Genomic DNA, 15,957 nt, shown 5'->3' on the forward strand with positions numbered 1-15,957 from the left:
TAGCTTTAGAGATTACTTTTTTGTGTCTGATATGTGGTATTATACTATGTCACAATTAATTCTGTTTTAATTATTTATGCATACTGTCCTGTGGTTTTTAAGCGAAAGTTTATAAATCTCATAAACAAATGCCATGTGGGCATACTACTGTGCTACAAGACCTTGAATGTACAACTTCAACAGCGATTACACAAGGAGCAAAATATCTACTTTTATCAATGCATGACTTGCATAGAAGCCACTTAGTCAAAATGTAACATTATTTTAGATCTACACTGTGGCCAATAGGTAAAAAGGCGTAGGCCATTTGCCACCGCAAGGCACCTTTCAAATGAACCAGATAGCAATAAGATATTCTATTGTTTTAGATATTTGTGAGCACAATACTGCCTCAGAAAACAATTTTGAAAGCTGATGCGACTAGAAAGAGCACATGCATTGCTGCTGTTGGCTAGCATATTATTGCACATATATGTATGTTATTTAGATAGACTTTAACAAATGTTTATAAAGGGGATAATTTGGGGATGATTTTATTATTTTGAGCCATTTTGGGTAGAGTATAAATTTACTCTGTCCATGTGGTAAGATGATTAGCAGAAATTCTTTTCTGCGTGCTCTCATCATCAGTAGCAGGAAGGGTGGCAACCAGCCTAATGACCATTTTATGGTACGGCTGTATTATTAAGACAGCGTATAGCTATCCACTAATAAAAAAGCAGCTACTATTTTTAAAGAGATGTTATCAGAAATCTTTGGTAAACTTGCCAAAATGCACAGTGGACATCAATTACAGGTTGAATTTATGAAACAGAACTTACCACAACTCCAAATTGTTCTGGCTCACAGAGATCATCATACTCATTCTTTAACTCGGCTAAGGCACTGAGCTCTTTCGGTTCAGGGAGGTTCTTTACCAAATTCTAGTGACACAAACAGAAATAAGAATTATTTTTATATTTATTAATCATAGGTATAGATGATATATATATAGATTTATTATGCTTCAACTAGCGATGTGAGATGAGAATATTCTTGAGCATATTTTCTGCTAGAAAATTCTGCACAAACTGTAAATTCTAATGTAAGAACCAGTTTCACAACCCACATTTAAAAAATCTAGTAAACAATCAGTCAAACTGTGATATTGCCAGTGTAAGTAACGAATAATGATTTTTTTGATCCAGTTACATTACTGGGCATTGTTTCATTCCCCATTGGCAGTTCTGAAATGTGAGCTACAGAAAACATTTTATTTTATTTTTTATTTTTAAAAATGCTATTCATTCAATTTGTATATGTAATAGCCTTTTTTTCTATTTTGGTGTGACCTTATTCTTTGCAATTCTATACCCTTGGCCATACAGTGTGATTTATTTATTTTTTACATAAAGTAGCTTTAATGATCCCATCTACACTGTCAATCAGTGGTTTTTTTAATATTCCTTCTACTTTAAAAGCTACATTTCATACATATACAACATAATTAGAATTCAAAGTTGATGGTAAATATATGGTTAGTGGCAGGCTAAGTGATTAACGTGAGTCATTCACATTGAATTTTCAAGTTTGGTGCAAAAAATCAAATAATGTGAATTCACTGCATTGCCCCATTGATTAAAAGTATCGTTCCATTTTTTGGTTGCCATCTGAACAAGTTTGCCCATGAATAAACATGTATATTAACTAATTATATCATTTTCAATGCAATAAAATGAATATTCTCCTATTTTAAATGAAAATTCTCTAATATTATCATTAATTGAGACTATTCTCCAAAAGATTGTTCTTAAGAATTTAACATCACTAGCTTCAACTTAATAAAGCAGAGCTTTCCAAACTTTTCATGTTGGTGACACACCTTTTAAACATGCATCATTTTGCAACACAGTAATTCAGTTTTACTAGCAAACCAGAGGTTACACTAACACCTTTCCAGCCCTGGGAGGCTTACGGGAAGCATTCACACAACACACCTACACACTGCAGCCGACACACCGTTTGGAAAGTTCTGTAATAAAAATACATAGATGATCCTCAGGGTCACTCCAAACTATACAATTCTATGATTGTGTATAAAACCTTAACCTAGGTCCAGGGACTATTGTTTTAGGCAAATTTACTTCATGTAACAATCATAGAATCACAGAATTGTAGAACTGGAAGGGACCCTGAGGATCATCTATTCCATGCCCCCTGCAATGCAGGAATATGCAGCTGTCCCATACAGGGATCGCCCCACATAATTGTTGTTGTTGCTGCTGATAATTATGTTATCACCTAACCTTCACTGTAAGATTACAGCATTAAAAACATTTTTAAAAATCTATAATAAAAAAATAAAAATAAGGTGGGTCCTAAAAACATAGACTTCAAGTGTCAAAAGCCAGGGTAAAGAGGTAAGTCTTCAGCGTGTCTGAAAACTGTATAATTAAGGTACCCTCCATGTTCCTGGAAGCACTCTCAATGAATAAAATCTTAAAATCTTTCAGGAGAAATAATGATTGGGAAAGTAACAGGCAACCCCAATGGTGTGACTCCACTGTTCACACCCCGTTCTCAAAGCAAACACTAACAACAACTGAACTGAAAAATTGAGTGTGGTTAATAGTGTGATCTATCCACCAAAAGGAAATATCTCCACCTTCTCCCTTTTTCTCAGCACCTCTCCCCTTTGGAGCTCTGTGTTTCCCCAATATGTTGGTTTCATTTCTCAGAAAAGAAAAGATGTAGAGGAATTCCCTGATCTGCCTCAACATGCCTTGTTAGTAGTGCAATTCAACTCAAGAATATAAGAGCCTGCCATAAATCATTCCATTTTGTCTTGTTATTGGGGTACACACAGAGCCAATGCACATTCCTAATAAATGCAAATGAATCACAGGCCTTTCTCTCAGGACTATAAACTAAAAGCAAAAAACCACAGGAACACTTTTACGCTTTGCATGACAAGGACTGGTGGAATATGGTTGGGGAGGTATGCATTTACGTTTAGTTAAAACCATATTAACATTTGTTTTTCAGTATTAATTGTAACTTTCCAACTGCACATACACAATGAACATGCCCTGAAGAGCATGTCTGCTCTGTGCCCACACTATATTTACAAACATCTGTTGTTTCTCTGTCCTTGGTCACACATGGATTTGCCACATAGACATGTTGAAATACACATGTGCTGTTTGTAGAGGCTATCAAAGTTTGTGAAGAAACTCAAAATACTTTTTGGAGTATTTTTATGATCATTTTAATGTGGCATTCACTGAATTTTCTTTCCACTGCAATCCTGTTGTGGCAAAGCATTCTTCTAAATAGTGGTGAAAATGTAGTTCGCCATTACCTGCTAAAGCATGGTGCATTTTCTTACTACCATTTATTGGAGCAAGGGACTCCCCTTCAACACAAAGTTGCAAGAGGTAGCAAAATCACTTTATCAGAGTCAACCATCATAACCTAACATTTCACCAAATGCTACCCAGATTCACTTTTTCTATTTCCATTTCACTGTGAACAGCCATTGGATCTGTATGTATAAAGTTAAACTGTTCTTAAGAACATCTGATTCTGACATTGATCAGAATTGAGTGAGTTTTGTTTACACCTTATGTTGCAAAATATTCCAAGGAAGTTTCCCTGTTTCCATATGTAAATGCTTGATGGAAATGTCATTAGACTGCAGGCTAGTTTATAAAACTATGCAGAAGGCAAACAAAAAATACCAACCTTGGATTAACAAGCAACCTTCATTACGATGAAGGTATGACAGTTGTCCCCAGTTCTAATTTTAATACATACCATACATGCACCTGTTAACACATTCACAGCATAACAGAACAGTACAATATTTTGCATAGAATCACATTTCAAGTGGCACCTTACTGATCCAGTTTTAGACAGGATAGTCAAAAGAAAGTGTTTGTGACAGCATTAAAACACTTTGTATTCAATCGTTCATGCCTCATAGCTCTAATTTTATGGCATGTCAGCACTGTGATGTTAAAAAACTGTCTGTTAAACAGAACTGAGACATTTAACTACTTTCCACATTTCTGCAATTATTCAACAGTATTCCACAAACTTTTATTTTCTTTAAATGTTAATTGCACACTTAAAGGTTAGTTAAGTGAAGATATTGAACCATGGTGCCTTTTCTTGCATACAAAAATGTAACCTTTCTTTCTTGTCTCAAAACATCTCATTAAGTCACTCAAGCCTTGGTCACACATGGATTTTTCATTATAAAACCCATCATACTGTACCCAGATTGGATACTTAACAAATTTAAGGATATATGACATACACAAGTTGTTATCAATATACTCCCAATTATTATACCTATGATTGTTAGTTAAATCTACTGGTACAGACAGCACAGGAGGCTGCCTTATGCCAAATTATATTTTGTGTGTGTGTGATCTGCACTCTCTCTGTGTGTGTAATGTACTGCATGTTGGGTTGTATGTTTATATGAATGCATAGATTTCTTGTCTCAAACAAGAAGCTTTCTTTCTTGTTTCAAAACATCTCATTAAGTCACTCTCTCTCTCTCTCTGCGTAATGTATTGCATGTTGGGTTGTATGTTTATATGAATGGATAGATGGATGTGTTAGGGTGGTTTTGGCCCTGCCCTTTTTGACATGGCTAGCATGCAATCGCTAACCAACCTTAAATAATGGTTTGCTGCTCACTTATTCATCCCTGGTCCAGATATAATATGAAACCAAGGCTTCATTCTTTATCCTGCTCATGTCAGGGAAGGAGTAAGATGAAAGCTATCAGACCACATGCTACCCTTTTGCAAAATAAATAAATAAATGATAAGCCAATAACTCTGGATTTGTGTTAAATGAAAACAGACCTAATCTTATATAACTGATTTAGTTACAAAGCTTGTATTTCAAGCTTCCTCAAAAAAATAAGCAACTTCTGCTGAATAGTTAAGCCAAATTGGTTATTTTTTGTTCTAATTTTTAACAATAACAATGTATTGTTAGTGGGTTTTGCAGTCAGCTGCCTTTCACTTTATTGTCTGGAACTTTATATGTGAAGGCCTGTGGACCATTCATTCATTTATTTTAAGGAGACTAGGAATCCCAACATGATGATAATTTGGAAATAGTTCTTATTGTGTAGCATGTTGCCTCCCACTAAGATTTCTGAACCTCCATAAATTTATTTCTAAAACACAAGGAAAGTCGTCTGGCAGTCCAGTATTTAAATATGAAAGATTCTCTTTCCTGCACTCTCCTCTGAAAAAAAGCATCAAGGAGAAGAGGGGGAGAGCCCCCATCATGTTTTCCAACCCCTCTACTTCCTCCATCAAATTGCTGGGGGGGGGGGGGGAGTTTCATGCTTGTATCCTTTGCCTTGGGACATTTGCCAAGCCACAGGAGCCAATCATTTTGAGGCTTGTGCTTGCATAATCATCCTGAAACTATCTTTAAATGAGCAGGCACATCTACTGGCTGCATGCAAGGGGAGGCTTCTGCATTTTACTCTCATCATAAGCGTCAGAAACTGGGAGCAGGTATAGAATGAAATGTAAGATTAACAGAAGGTTTACAAATTTTAAAAGGGTAATTAACTGCCCCAATTGCCCCATATGATGAGGTCTCAAATATTTTTAACTTGAAACGTGAGTGCCCACTAAAATAAAATTAGCAATCTAATCTGTAAATTTGTTCCTAAAAGGATCGTTGGGCGATTTGTATAGAACTTGAGCAGAACTTAGTTGGACACAACCCATTTAAAACAGTCCTAGGCTTTCCAGAAAGAGTGAAGAAAGCATTTGGAGTGGAGAACCTGGGGGCTTTCAGATATTACTGGACTCCTACTCCCACCATGCCAAATTATTGCCCATGCTGGCTGGGCCAAATGGGAGTTGGAATCCAACAACACCTGGAGGGTTATAGATTACCCACCTCTGATGTAGTTCAAATGAACACTGTGAATTAATATTTCAAAATTTACAGATGGCAACACAGTGGTTCAAGTGGAGCACACATCTAGGTCAATCATAGTGTTAATTTAAGACATTTAAAGTTTACAAGCAGCTCCGTTCTGAATCAGTTTCCCTATAGAATCGGCATTAGATCCATTTCAGTCCGGTTTTCATCCTGGTTTTGGGACGGAGACGGCTCTGGTTGCCCTAACAGATGATCTCCGTAGACAACTAGATCGAGGTGGGTCAGGACTGCTGATCCTTTTAGATTTGTCAGCAGCCTTTGACATGGTCGATCATGATCTTCTGGACCACCGCCTCGCAGACGTGGGGATACAGGGCATAGCCCATAACTGGTTGTGCTCTTTTATCTCTGGTCGGGGACAGAGGGTAGCACTAGGGAGGGAAATGTCATCGCGCCACTCCTTGGTGTCTGGAGTGCCGCAGGGCGCAATTCTCTCCCCAATGCTTTTTAACATCTTTATGCGCCCCCTTGCCCAGATTATCCGAAGCTTTGGGCTGGGTTGTCACCAATATGCTGATGACACTCAGCTCTATCTGTTGATGGATGGCCACACCGACTCGGCCCCGAACACACTGACCAGATGTTTGGAAGCTGTGGCTGGATGGTTTCGTGGGAGCCCATTGAAACTAAATCCTTCGAAGACAGAGGTCCTATGGCTAGGTCGGGATGGCATGGCGATGAGGGACCAACTCCCTTCTCTTGCGGGGGCCCAGTTAGTGCCATTGCCTTCCGTTAAGAGTTTGGGTGTAATCCTTGACGCCTCCCTTTCCATGGAGGCGCAAGTTACAGCAACAGCCAAGGCGACATTTTTCCACCTTCGCCGCATCAAGCAGTTGGTCCCTTACCTTTCCCGCCCCAACCTGGCCACAGTGATCCATGCGACGGTCATCTCCAGGCTTGACTACTGTAATTCGCTCTACGCAGGGCTGCCCTTGAAGCTGTCCCAAAAACTCCAGCGGGTTCAGAATGCTGCAGCGAGGCTCCTCACGGGGTCTCTGCCATGGGAGCATATTCACCCAGTGCTTTTCAAGCTGCACTGGCTCCCGGTGGAGTACAGGGTCAGATTTAAGGTGCTGCTTTTGACTTTTAAAGCCCTTCACAGCCTGGGACCCTCGTACCTACGGGACCGCCTCTCCCGGTATGCCCCACGGAGAGCCTCAAGGTCCATAAATAGCAACACCCTAGTGGTCCCGGGCCCTAAGGAAGTTAGATTGGCTTCAACCAGAGCCAGGGCCTTTTCAACTCTGGCTCCGGCCTGGTGGAACGCTCTGCCTCATGAGACCAGGGCCCTGTAGGATCTGATTTCTTTCCGCAGTGCCTGTAAGACAGAGTTGTTCCGCCTGGCTTGGAGCCAATTTGATTCCCTCCCTCCCTCTCTTTCTTTTTTCTTTTCCTTCTCCTGCGATGAGGCTACATTTTAATATTTTAATGTTCCATTATTTTAATGTTGTATTTTACTTTTGTTTTTAAGTTGTAATCATTCATCTTGTTTTTATTATTGCTTGTAAGCCGCTCTGAGCCCAGCCTTGGCTGGGGAAGGCGGGGTATAAATAAAAAAATATTATTATTATTATTATTATTATAGCAGGTATGTCAGGGGTAGCCAATGTGGTGTCCCCCAGATATTTATTATTCATATAGATACCATGGCAGAAATACTAATTGGATTCTAACTCTCACTAGTCTTAGCCGACATCACTAATGGCCAGGAATGATGGGAATAGTAGTTCTACAGCTTCTGAAAGGCACTACATTGGCAAACCCTGGCATATGTGATGTCATTAACCCCATACCACACTATGGTGAATATTCATTATTAATTATTATTTTATTTATTATATTTGTATGCCACCCTTTACCCAAAGATCTGAGAGTGGTTCACAGCATAAAAATACAGAATAATACCACAAAGTACATAATAAAAATAAGAACCTATTACCAAGCTATGGGTAATTGAATAGGTTATCATTCTGATGACTTAAACTGTGATTCTAAGAGATGCTATGTTAACTTACCTGAATCAGTGCTTCACTCAGTTTTAATTCATCCACTTCTAGAATAATATCTTTTATTTCTTCATAAGGCATACGGAAAGATCCCAGGAAAATTGCTGAAATGAAACACCACTATTTCAGAGTCTACTGTCAAATGGAAATGACTTTTACTTTGTATTGTTACATTAAAATTGTCATTGGAAAAGCATCAATTAAACAACAACAAAAATCATTCAAAAAAAAAAAATTACCCTAAGTATGATTGGTATTTAGGCATGTCTCCCACATAAAATGGGCATAGGATTACAGCATAGGCTTTTGTTATTATTCTGTTGTTATTATTTTGTTGTTATTCCCAACATGGGAATAAACTCATCTACACACAAGTGAGACTTCTGCATTTAAGTAAACTCTAAATGCTCATGTCAGGCCAGATTAAGTCTTGGAGTGGGAGTGAGGCCTGGTGGAGAAAAACATGACCTTATAGTAACAGGTAAAAGACGGACGGTTAAGTCCAGTCAAAGATAACTATGGGGTGCGGTGGACATCTCACTTTTCAGGCCGCGCATTTGTCCACAGACAGCTTTCCAGGTCATGTGGCCAGCATGAATAAACTGCTACTGATACAGTGGTGCCTCGCAAGACGAAAAGAATCCATTCCGCGAGTCTTTTCGTCTTGCGGTTTTTTCGTCTTGCGAAGCAAGCCCATTGGCGGAGTAGCGCTATTAGCGCTATTGGCGATTTAAGGGCTAAAAACGGCTTTTTAAGGCTTAAGGGATTAACGGTTTTGCTGCTAAAATGCTTTTAGCAGCTTAGCGCTTCAGAAAAAGGGGTTTTGGAGCGGAAAAACCCCCCGAAAATTTTCGTCAATTTTTGTCTTGCGAAGCAAGCCCATAGGGAAATTCGTCTTGCGAAGCTCCTCTGCAAACGGAAAAACCTTTCGTCTTGCGGGTTTTCCATCTTGAGAGGCATTCGTCTTGCGGGGCACCACTGTGCACGGGGGACTGTGATGAGTGCCAGAGTACACAGAAACGCCATTTACCTTCCTGTCACCTATTTATCTACTTGCATTGGTATGCTTTCGAACTGCTAGGTTAGCAGAAGCTAGGAGAGGAGCAACGGGGGCTCACCCTGTCACATTGATCTGAACTGCTGACCTTCCAATCAGCAAGCCCAAGAGGCTCAGTGGTTTAGACCACAGTGCTACCGGTGTTATAGTACAAAGATGCATCACTCTGATTAAATAAACTAAATACGGGTCCTGATGAAAGAGGAACCAGCTCTATGACAACTCTAGGATTGCAAATGACTTCCACGCCTCTTAAATAATACCTTTGTTGTTACATCAGTGTCCTCAGACACTGTTTATGGTCGACAGCACAGGAACATTCTTGGCTCTGGTAAGTGTGGAGAGGCATAAGTATACAGGAGTGTTTTTTCTCCTAGGCATTCAAGTTTGACCTAACTATGAAACAGGTCACTCCATCATTACCTTATTGAATCAGAGTACTCTTGAACATAATTTCATCTACTGCTGATGTCCAGAGTCACAGTATCCCAGATAACATTAGCTAATACCTCAAATTTCATGCAGTCCAAGGAGCCACAGCTAATGAAGACAGCAATGCTTGTCAGGCAACAGTTTCTACATTAAGACATTTCTTTCTAACTATCAAATGAATGACAACAGAAAGGTCTCACAAAGTTTTTTAAAACCCTTAAGGTTTAGGCTCAGACAAGGACTGTGCAAGATGAAAAACCTATTACATACACAAATTCTGTGCAGTCTTCCCATCCAATATCCGTAGCTCTTTAACTCTTTTCTTAGGCAGAGACACCTTCTTTTCTTCTGTATTCTCGACAGGCTTTTTAACTGCTAAACAAAGGGGACATTTATCAGTATGTGCAGACCTAACAGAAGCAAAGCTTCTACACCCAAACTGTTTAAACTTTCACAATATTTCCATGGCTGTGCCTTTTATGCTAAACTTAAGAATTTCCATTAATAATCAACCCATCATGTGCATGGTGAAAACCTGCATGAAACATGAACAGTGACATTTCAACTTTGTTGTGGAATAAAAAAAAATGTCATTGCTAAAATTGATTAATGAACTGCTTCAGAGCAAATCCAACAGGCACTGTCTAAAGCTGATGTGTAGCTAGCTCTATTGCCCTTGCCCATCTACATCAGTGATTTGAGAGAACAAAAGTGTTATCATAATTTCTTCAGCACATTAGAGCCTCCTACTGGTTGCAACCAGGCAATGCCAATCCCTATGTTATTTTTTCAATGAGGCCACACATTAATTGGAACATGGTCAAGAGAAATGAAAAACGGTTCAGGTGTCGGTAAAGTCAGAGTTAAATGCTTAAAAAAACAAATCAAATACAGGATCTAAATTAAACCTGTTGGTAAGCAACCAATATTTTGTTTTCATTTAATACCGTGATCTATTTTGTGAGGAATAACGTATTTGTTTATCAAAGCAGGAGAAGAAAAGCTGATGCAACATGCTGTAAGAGTTTGTTTTCCATTGTACTCTTAACACTATGTACTGCATGTGCAGCTGAGAGATGGATCTATTGTTGTATTGCCTACACCTGTAAACTAATGTATTCCCCTGAAATGATAATTTTATTATGACACCTGCTTGGTGCCCGCACAAGAAACAATGACATTAACCAAGGTAAGCCAAAAATTTGAAGGAAATTAAATGCATCCAATTGTTCTGGTGATAAGGAAAACCCACAAGAATGTAATGGTTCAGAGACTTAATTAAGCAAAACTTCACTATTAGCTCATCCCAAAATCTGGAAACACATGGGTTTTGAAAATTAACAGCTGCACAATACCTAATGTGTCTCACACTTGATCATTAACTCAATTACTGAACACCATTAAACATTACCTTTGCATGATTTAATTCTTCTAACGTTAAGACAAAGCAAAACATTGTCACCAACAGTGACCACATATAGCAAAAGGCAGGGGTTATTGAACTGTTAACCAAAAATGCCTGTTTTATATAGCAATTTTTGAGGTACAGGAATATCCAGTCGTTCAAAATGTATACTCAGTTGTCAGGTATTTGTAGAATAGTAGCTTACATTTATAATTACTAAGATCTCAGAATCAAAACTCAGATTTACAATAACAGCTTCCAAACAAATTTAGTTACAGGAACAGGGAAACTGAATTGACACAATTTATGATGAAAAAGTATAAAAGACACATCATCCAGGATATCATAAATGAGTGCAGAGCAATGTCCTTCCACACATGCAGTCACCTCCAGATATAGATTCTGTGATGTACTGCTAACCTATGGATTGGCACGTGTTTTGGAAGAAGTATTGTCTGCACTGACTAACACAATTTTACTGAATCTTCATCTTTAAATATAACAGTACCATAAAAATACTAGTTTGATCATTCAAGCTAGTTGATACTAGTCTAGAACTATGCCATCAACTCCAAACAACAACCTTCCCCCCCCCCCATCAAAGATGCATCCAGAGACGTCTCACTGTGTTGGTCTTTATTATTGTATTGCTTATCTGTTATGTTTTATTTGATTTTGTATTTTAAATTTCTATTTATGTTGTGCCCCCCATATGTTCTGATGAAGGATGGATTAGTTTTTTAAAAAATAATGTTATGAGGTAGGGAGCATTTCTCTCATGGCAGAGTCTACCTGCGGCCATCAACAATTTTTCCTTTCCCAGTGGGACAAATGAACAAACCAACATTTTTGATCTCCCAGTTTGACTACTCTACTCTCATAAGGGAAAGTACAGCAAAAAAATTATACAGTGGTATAATTTTACAGCAGAGATGGAGAACAACTTTTGGCTGGAAGTCTACAGCCATATACAGCCAACCCTCCTCAAATCACATCAACAGTCAATCCCCTAACAAATTTGGGAGGTGTATAAATTTAATAAACAAAGTCAAGGCAATGTAAAGCTGTGGCTACAAAGGTTCAGTTGGGAGTGTGCAGCTACAACTTCAGCTTAGGTGATGTTTGAATTTTTGAATTGGGCACCTTATCCCATCAAATACTCAGCAGCATGATGAGATAAGGTACAAAATTCCAGTCAAATAATAATGTTAAGCTGCAGCTGCAAAGGAACTTTTCTTTACAGCAATGGCTTGAATTCACCACTGTTTGATGACAGCTGATAAACAAGTGGGCATGGCTTAGCTGATGTCATATGATGTCAGTTGATAAGACATCTGGGTGGCCTTGGCTTAAACAGCCTTGAGAGCCAAATGAGGATACCTGGTGAGCCTAATTAGCCACATGGACTAGAGTTTTCCCACCTCTGTTTTACAGGATACATTTATGAAACTAAATATTCAGCTGTGATAGATGAAAACATAAGTAGCAATAGTGAGATGCATTCAGCAAACTGATATGAAGTACTTTTAGCAACTGCTTTGCCAACACGGAAGAATACCTCTATAATCAAGTAAGGTTAGACAGAGAGAAATGACACACACACCCCACCCCCACACACTCAAAATTGGTTCTCATTCAGCAGAAGAAGATAGTTTGATATTCTCTGGATGACAGTTCAGGTTATCATGAGGTAAGTTTGTCACACTGTGAACCGTTAAATACTTATTGATCTAACACTGCCACTAATCACGTCTTTTGCAGGGTTACAAAACAACTGCAAACAAACAGTGCCTATCATTTTCCCATAAACAAAAGTCTTAAATCACTATTCCAGTCAAAATAAAGTTTTCAAATCTAATTGGCTGGAAAGGCTTGCATTACCTATTTAATAGCATATGCTTTTAGGAATCAAGATAACATCTGTACTGTGAACGTTTTAGGGCATCTTACTATGCATGTTTCATATAGGGGAGAACCAAGATGGTTTAATCCACAGCGCCACCCGCGTCCCCCTAGGTTGGTATACTACATTTTAAAACAAACCAATACATATTTCTAAAACCAATTAAAATTCATATAAAGTACACTCAATATAAAGAGAGGACAACATAAGAGCACAACAGGTACCACACACTGACCTCAAAGAACTATTCATTCTTGCCTCCAAAAGATACAGCTTCACTTGCCATGTTGAATGGGAGACAATGAAAAGGCCCTACCTTAAAAGACCCAGTGATAAGGCCCTACTAATTCAAGTGAGGAAAATGTCATATTCAGAAAGTCATGCCTTCCCTTTGAAATAGCTTCATTTCCCTTAGTGACATCACTATACAGTAAAACCTCATAGACTCTGTAATGACATGACTGTTATCAGAAAGTGCTAGCTTTCAAGCATAAATATGCTACTACTAGAGACTGCCTCCCCTGCTTTCCCTAAGCACCCTTCTCATCTAGCTAACGCCTTCCCCACACATCTGACCATTTCCCTACCACCTCACCTATCTCCCACCACCAGCCTTCCCCACAACTTACCCCAAGCTCTTCTCCCTCCCCTCACAGCTTGCCTCATCCCCTTTTAAAGTGAAGAGGCTCTTCACAGAGCAGCTTGTCAAACTGCTCTGTGAATAACCTCTCCTCCCTCTGTTAAATTTTGTGGCAACTGCTTTTAATGCTGGGTGCTTCACAAGTCACAAAATGGCTTTCCCCATTCTGTTAAACAGCGTCTCTTGGCCAACAACCATCAGAGCTGCTTCATCAATCTCCTGTCTACTGATCCTCAGGCTGGAGTTCACAAGGCCACCCCCTGTGAACTGCACAGCATGGCAACAACCTTAATTTTTTATGTATACCTCAGGTTAAGTATTTAATTCATTCCGGAGGTCCGTTCTTAACCTGAAACTGTTCTTAAACTGTTCTTAACCTGAAGCACCACTTTAGCTAATGGGGCCACCTGATGCTGCTGCTGCTGCCACCACCACCACCGTGTGATTTCTGTTCTCATCCTGAAGCAAAGTTCTTTACCCGAGGTACTATTTCTGGGTTAGCGGAGTCTGTAACCTGAAGCGTATGTAACCTGAAGCATATGTAACCCAAGGTATCCCTGTATAGGAAGATGCAGTTTTCATGTATAGAGTGGTACCTTTGGTTACAAACTTAATTCGTTCCGGGGGTCCGTTCTTAACCTGAAACAGTTCTTAACCTGAGGTACCACTTTAGCTAATGGGCCTCCTGCTGCCGCCACACATCCAGCGCCGGATTTCTGTTCTCAGCCTGGAGCAAAGTTCTTAACCCAAAGTATTACTTCCAGGTTAGCGGAGTCTGTAACCTGAAGTGTTTGTAACCCGAGGTACCACTGTATAGGAAGAAAGATTCACTGAATACAGCAATAAACGAGTATGAAATTGAAGGTGGAGAGAAGCATTTCAGAAAACATTTTTGCCTCCCCTGAAGGTTCTTTTTCATGTGAATGTGTCATCAATTATTAATTGGGTAGGATCATGAACTTTTACATTTTGAAGACATGACAACTTACTTTGGGAAGGCACACTAGAAAATGCTGCAGAACAGGAGCTAATGAATGAAGCATCCAGAATGTGGCAACGTAAGAACAGGCCTTTTCTACAGTTACTCCCCATTTGTGGAATGCTCTCTCCAGGAAGGCTCACCTGGCACCTTCATTATACATCTTTAGGTGCAAAGCTAAAACATTCCTCTTCAACTAAGCTTTTGGCTGATTAACATTCTATGTCCTTTAAAATTTGTTTGTTGGAGGGAGGGTTACTGGATTGCTTTGGTTTAGTTCATGTTTTTATTATTTTAAAAAATTGATATTTTGTATATTTATGCTGTAAACCACCATGAGATTCCTAGTATTTGTTTTTGCTGGCATCTGTCTATCTCAAAAGACAATGGAGTGCGCCTGCTGTGGCTGCAAAGACTGGTAGAAGATTTTTCCTCAGGGCTTACTCTCAAAGCCTTTCTAATGAATGAGTACAGCCATAAGGCAGCAGAGGTTTTGGATTGGAGCTTTCCTTCTACGAGATGGGTTATCTTCCATCTCAAGGTTCCATCTTGAGGTTGGCAAGCCCCATCTGCTCCTCATTTCACCTTCTGGACTGCTGGACCAACTATTGGCCTTGTCTACTCAATCCGCCAGAGCTCTTTTTTTGCAAGTTGGGGCAGTCCTTAACTCACCAAAGGTTTGAGACACCTGGTTTAGCCGGCCAGTCAAAACCATTTCTAGGGATGTGGCCACTGTTGCATGTTGACTGCTTCTAGGGGCCACGGGTGAGAGTTGAGTGCAGGGTGGGGACCAAAGGTGGATAAACTACCCCAGAGGGGGGTACAACATGTCCCCCACCAGAGGTGCTATTCCTCCCTAACATCCCACATACCCAAGGGTGATATATTAATTTTAAAAATAGATATAATGAAATAATAAAAGGGGACCTTCTTATGAACCACTAAACCTCTGATCATCACCATTCATAAAATTATGATGCAGCACTGCTTGCTTCCTAGTATTTTGAAATTCCTTCTGAAAGGGATGGGGGAAGCATAAAGCAATGTAAGTTTTACAATTGCTTAAGCATTCATGACTAGTAAATAAGGAAGCATTCTTAAGTAGGTGTTTCAGTTTTAAGAGACTTTACTACATGTTATTAATTGTTGCCTGGTTCGAACCCCCAGGTTTGAATGCATATTTGACTATCAGAAAGCCATCTCCCTTTGTGTTTATGACTCCATGCGGAAAGAATGATGTTAAAGGGAGCGAGTATCCTGGAAAATAGACTAACACTTTAGTGCTTATGAACCCTCTGTTGTGGAAAGTTCAAGAGATATGAAAAGTCAGCATGTAGTGTACGTGGCACACAGCACTCAACACTGAATGATGAAATCAAAATGCAACTGAAGAAAAGCAGCCGGAATATAGAACAAGAGGTCAGTACAGCACCACTTAAATTTCTTCATGTTTATAATACGTGAAACTTGTTCTTATGAAGCAGAGGATTTAATAAGTGGGCTTATTACCTTCTGTTTCAGTCATAACATTTTACCCACACTTAATTAAAATGTTGAAGTATTCTAAA

At 39.3% G+C, this 15,957-nt stretch overlaps 1 protein-coding gene across 1 annotated transcript in view; it reads right to left on the reverse strand.

The window, feature by feature from the left end:
* The window catches only part of DIAPH2 (diaphanous related formin 2), a 334,973-nt gene that overhangs the window by 204,023 nt on the left and 114,993 nt on the right, over positions 1 to 15,957 (reverse strand). The window contains exons 18-20 of the mRNA XM_083422248.1: positions 9,733 to 9,834; positions 7,983 to 8,077; positions 822 to 923 (exon numbers count right to left, since the gene is read on the reverse strand). Coding sequence (XP_083278374.1) covers positions 822 to 923; positions 7,983 to 8,077; positions 9,733 to 9,834 — 299 coding nt within the window. The remainder of the gene's footprint in view (positions 1 to 821; positions 924 to 7,982; positions 8,078 to 9,732; positions 9,835 to 15,957) is intronic.

The sequence above is a fragment of the Podarcis tiliguerta genome (assembly GCF_965153285.1).
Source record: "Podarcis tiliguerta genome assembly, chromosome: Z".
Taxonomy (NCBI): domain Eukaryota; kingdom Metazoa; phylum Chordata; class Lepidosauria; order Squamata; family Lacertidae; genus Podarcis; species Podarcis tiliguerta.